This window comes from Setaria italica, chromosome V, assembly GCF_000263155.2.
Source record: "Setaria italica strain Yugu1 chromosome V, Setaria_italica_v2.0, whole genome shotgun sequence".
NCBI classification, from domain to species: Eukaryota; Viridiplantae; Streptophyta; class Magnoliopsida; order Poales; family Poaceae; genus Setaria; species Setaria italica.
Window position 1 is genome coordinate 20,605,953 of NC_028454.1, and position 4,236 is coordinate 20,610,188.

At 40.4% G+C, this 4,236-nt stretch overlaps 1 protein-coding gene across 1 annotated transcript in view; it reads left to right on the top strand.

Annotated features, from left to right (window-relative positions):
- LOC101753954 (uncharacterized PKHD-type hydroxylase At1g22950) overlaps positions 1–4,236 on the top strand; it is a 9,056-nt gene that overhangs the window by 1,144 nt on the left and 3,676 nt on the right. Inside the window, exons 2-5 of the mRNA XM_004968754.3 lie at positions 359–406; positions 2,199–2,375; positions 2,452–2,602; positions 2,695–2,781. Of these exons, the coding sequence (XP_004968811.1) occupies positions 359–406; positions 2,199–2,375; positions 2,452–2,602; positions 2,695–2,781 (463 nt within the window). The remainder of the gene's footprint in view (positions 1–358; positions 407–2,198; positions 2,376–2,451; positions 2,603–2,694; positions 2,782–4,236) is intronic.

Here is a 4,236-nt window from a genome sequence, read left to right on the forward strand (position 1 = left end):
AGGCGGTTGAGGCAGAGCAAGACAATCAGCGCTTTGGCAATATCCCCATTAGGGGGTGGGGGGGGGGGGGTTGCAGCACACTGATGCCTAGTTTGGAGGGCTACTGCTGACAAAGGGCTCTCTGTTAGTGTTCACAGATGCACATTTTGACCTTGGAAAATTTCCTCATTGAAACAAGTACATTAGTTGTACGGCATCAAGACGTTTAGGGCTTTGTGTTACATTTAATTTCATTTGCTTTCAATGCCACCAAATTTTCTAGCATGGTCACTTCCCTTTTCTACCTTAGCTTTTACTTCACAAATATCCTAATTAGCTTGCTACTAAGGCTCTCATGTCAAGTATCTTCATATTACAGGTGCAAAGACACAAAGAATACAGACAGAGGATACTCCACCTTTACAAGGTTTGCAGTTTTACTCTTATTCATGTGAATAGCACACAGTAATACAGCTAGATTTGCCTGTGAAATATCCAATGTGGTCAATTTATCATGTTTTGAAAGCCTTGGATTTTTTCTTTTGGAGTTCTGTTGGAATAACATTGAACAAACTGCCATGAAATGTGTATTGCATTTGTATTATTCATATTGGATCTGCTATATGTGATGCCCAGAGTCTAGGTTATTTTGTATCTGAAGTTTGTCGCCATGCAACGTGCTGTGCACACAGGATATCTGAAATCATAGACAAAAAGTTCACATCCAGAATGCTATGCAATTGCCGGTTGCATGGATGGCCCTTCAAGCCAGTATGCCATACATAATCTGTGAGTTTCACAACAGGCCTATACAGCTATAACTAGAGCACATGCTTCTTGTATTCATAGGTTTGAGGATTTGGGTGTAATTTTGAAAATATATTTGTTCTATTTCAGCTTGATCACAACAATAGTAAAGCCTTATCATGTTGGCTTTTCAACCAGGATCACCGATTGATAAACACACAAGCGCTTGCCCATAGGAGAAAACAAGAAGAAACACTCAAGAGCCTTTTGTGGTGCGGCACAACTAGCACCTTTTTCTCCTTTTCTTTCTCATGTTCACAAAGCAAGTTACATAGATATATATAGGCCTTGTTTGGCAGAGCTTCAGATCACTTGGATCTGGAGCTGCAGGTACATTAGGAGCATTTAGATGAATAATTTTGTTTCTAGTTTAGACTAAATACAGATATTTAAATCAATTTATTTAGCCTTCAAAGTTCAAACTACAGATCCAACCTGGATCTCGGAGCTAAAACTGTGCCAAACAGTCCCATAGGGTAGAACCTAGCTGATTTTACACTAGAGCAACCCGTTCACACAATCAGCTTGTTTCTAGAGTTCACATTGACTTTGATATACTACTTGACTCTTCAAGTAGCACATCACTCTTTGAGTGGTGTAGTGGTAGGTTGAAGACAATGACAGGATCAGATAGGAGTGGTTCGGTGGCTGGTGTTGGGGACTGCCATGCACAACTCTGCAGCTTTTTATTGAGTGCTGGGACGTTCTTGTGAAAATAACTTAACGGAATCTTTTGTGGCCTTCCAGCTTGTATTGTATGTTTGAGTTTAGACTATTGATAATGGAAGAGCTAAAATGCTACTTTAAAAAAAAAAACTTGACTGAAGGGGGAAGGACCGCCCCCACGGCATTGCACTAAGAAGAAAATCTCAGCCAAGCCGGCCGAGAAAACCCCCGAACCCTATAGGGCCGCACCTTAACCTGGGCCGACTACGACTAACTAGTTTGACGACCACTGCAACTACCCCATAGTAGGAGGGCCCAAACCAACTATAGGTGCCACAGGCTGTCGCCTTGCCACTATATTTTCGAGTTGCCAGCAAGGTTTTTTTTTTTTTTTTTTTTTTTTTTTGCTGCCACCAGGATTTGAACCCTGGTTGATGCCACCCTCAACTGGGGAGCTTACCACTACACTACAAGAGTGTTGGCAGCTAAAATGCTATTTGACAAATTTGAAAAGTATATATTAAACAAATCCCTGGATCCTAATTTTCTGAACTTGCCGAGTTGGACACATGTACCCTGTGTCGAATTCTGACTCCCGCATGCATGTCCTGGTGACATTTCTTGGATGTCATGAAATCATCATTCTTGGAAACTTAAATATTATATGGCTATGCTGATTTTCATAACATTATTTGTTCCTTGTTTTCTGCTAGAAACCCACCTATTTTATTTTTTTTCTCTGGCAGCCTCTTCATGAAGAATTATACAATATGCATCCTTCAGCATTCTTTTTACCAACATTCCTTGAAGCAGTTAGTAGCAATTCAGAAGAAAGCTTTAGAAGTATTATGACTGAGCCAATTCCTGGAGTTTATTCGTTTGCTATGTTGCAGCCAGCTTTCTGTGAGATGTTATTGGAAGAGGTATGGTAAATTCAAAAGAAAATAAACTTTTCTTCAAGCTTTGCTCATGAATCTCTAATTGTGTGCACCTTTGTAGGTAGAGAACTTTGAAAAATGGGTCCATGCAATGAAATTTAAGATTATGAGGCCAAATACAATGAACAAGTATGGTGCTGTCCTTGATGATTTTGGTCTGGAAGCTATGCTGAACCAGTTCATGGAACAGTTCATAGCTCCAATTTCTAGAGGTTGTATGAATGACTGCTACATTTATAGAGGGCTAACACTTGTTTCAATTCATGATTCTCATATTGATTTTATTTTCTGGGTTGATCTTCAGTTTTTTATGCTGAAGTTGGTGGAGGAACATTGGACTCACATCATGCTTTTGTTGTTGAATATGGGAAAGACAGGGATGTTGAACTCGGTAAGTTCTCGCACGGTAGTTAGAAACTCCCTTTTGAAGTGTACATATCTGAGTGCAATCAGTTTTCATAATTATTTCTTTTGCTTTTAGTATTTTTGTTCACACAAAAGTTAAATTGTACCTGTTGGAGGTACACTTGCAACAAACTCATGGACATTCCCCTGCTGTTTTCAGGGTAGAAAATAAGATATCCAGTTGTTGCTTGTTACCATCCCATGAGCCAACTGTTTTGCACCTTTCAACTAAAAAAGCATGAATAAAGCTAGTATCTTTATTATAGATAAGAGATACTAATGTTATTTTGTCCCTGAGGTTGCATGGCTGTCTCACCCACACTCCTCAATTTGTAATTACTTCGTGAGACCCCTAAACTTTGAACCCCGTTGTGGCATTGGCCCAAATCACCGTTAGTTTAACTGCTAGTGCTGCTGCGGCATCAGTTGTAGTATTATACTGGTATACTGTTATCCATTCTTTCCTTTTATCACTGTTTCCTTTATTTTTCGTTTCTGTTGATCAAACACGTCACTAACATGGCTATAAAGATGATGCCATCAATTTGACTAATTACTTGATCAGTCGACTAAATATTTTGTTTTCATATATTATTGTATTTCTGGTGAACTTTACCAGTAGCCCGTGTATTCTGGTGAACAGGCCCTATTTGCATGTAGGAATTATGTATTAATGCTCCTTTCAAAAACCATGTGTACTTCGCCAATATTAGATTATAATTTCATTCTTTTCAAGGAGGATTTGCTTTACATTTTTTATACAATTCATATTAGGGATGGCAATTTCCCCTGTGGGGGCGGATCCCCACGGAGACCCGACCCGAATGGGGCAGGGATGGGGGCCAAATTTGTCACGGGGGAAGCGGGTGGGGCTGCGAAACAGAAACGGGATGGGGGCGGGGAGTTTCCCCCTGCAGGGTACCACAGGGACCCTGAAATGCTCATGGCCCATAAAAACTCACATCTGGGTCCCTCAACTCTCAAAACACATTTTCAGGTCCCCCAACTTATCTCAGGGTGTCCTCCAAGTCCTTAAACTTTCAAAATGCATTTTAAAATACCCCAATCAAGCGCCAAGCAGCACATGCGTGATCACTAGCATAAGGTGGTTGTGAAGGCAACGAGCGAGGAAGAAGCATTGCCATCAGCGACAGCCGACACGTATTAAGATTTGAAAATGTATTTTGAGAGTTTAGGGACCCAGATGATATCCGACGATAAGTTTGGGGGCCTAAATATGCACTTTGAGAGTTCATGCACCCGGATGATACCTTGAGACAAGTTTGCGGACCTGATAATGCATTTTGAGAGTTTATGGACCAGATGACTCCACAAGACAAGGGACCGGCTGTGTATTTTACTCAGACTTTTACATTGACACTTTGATATGCTATAAGTGAATGGTTGTGAAAGGAATACCTGTATTTCACAACTACTGTTA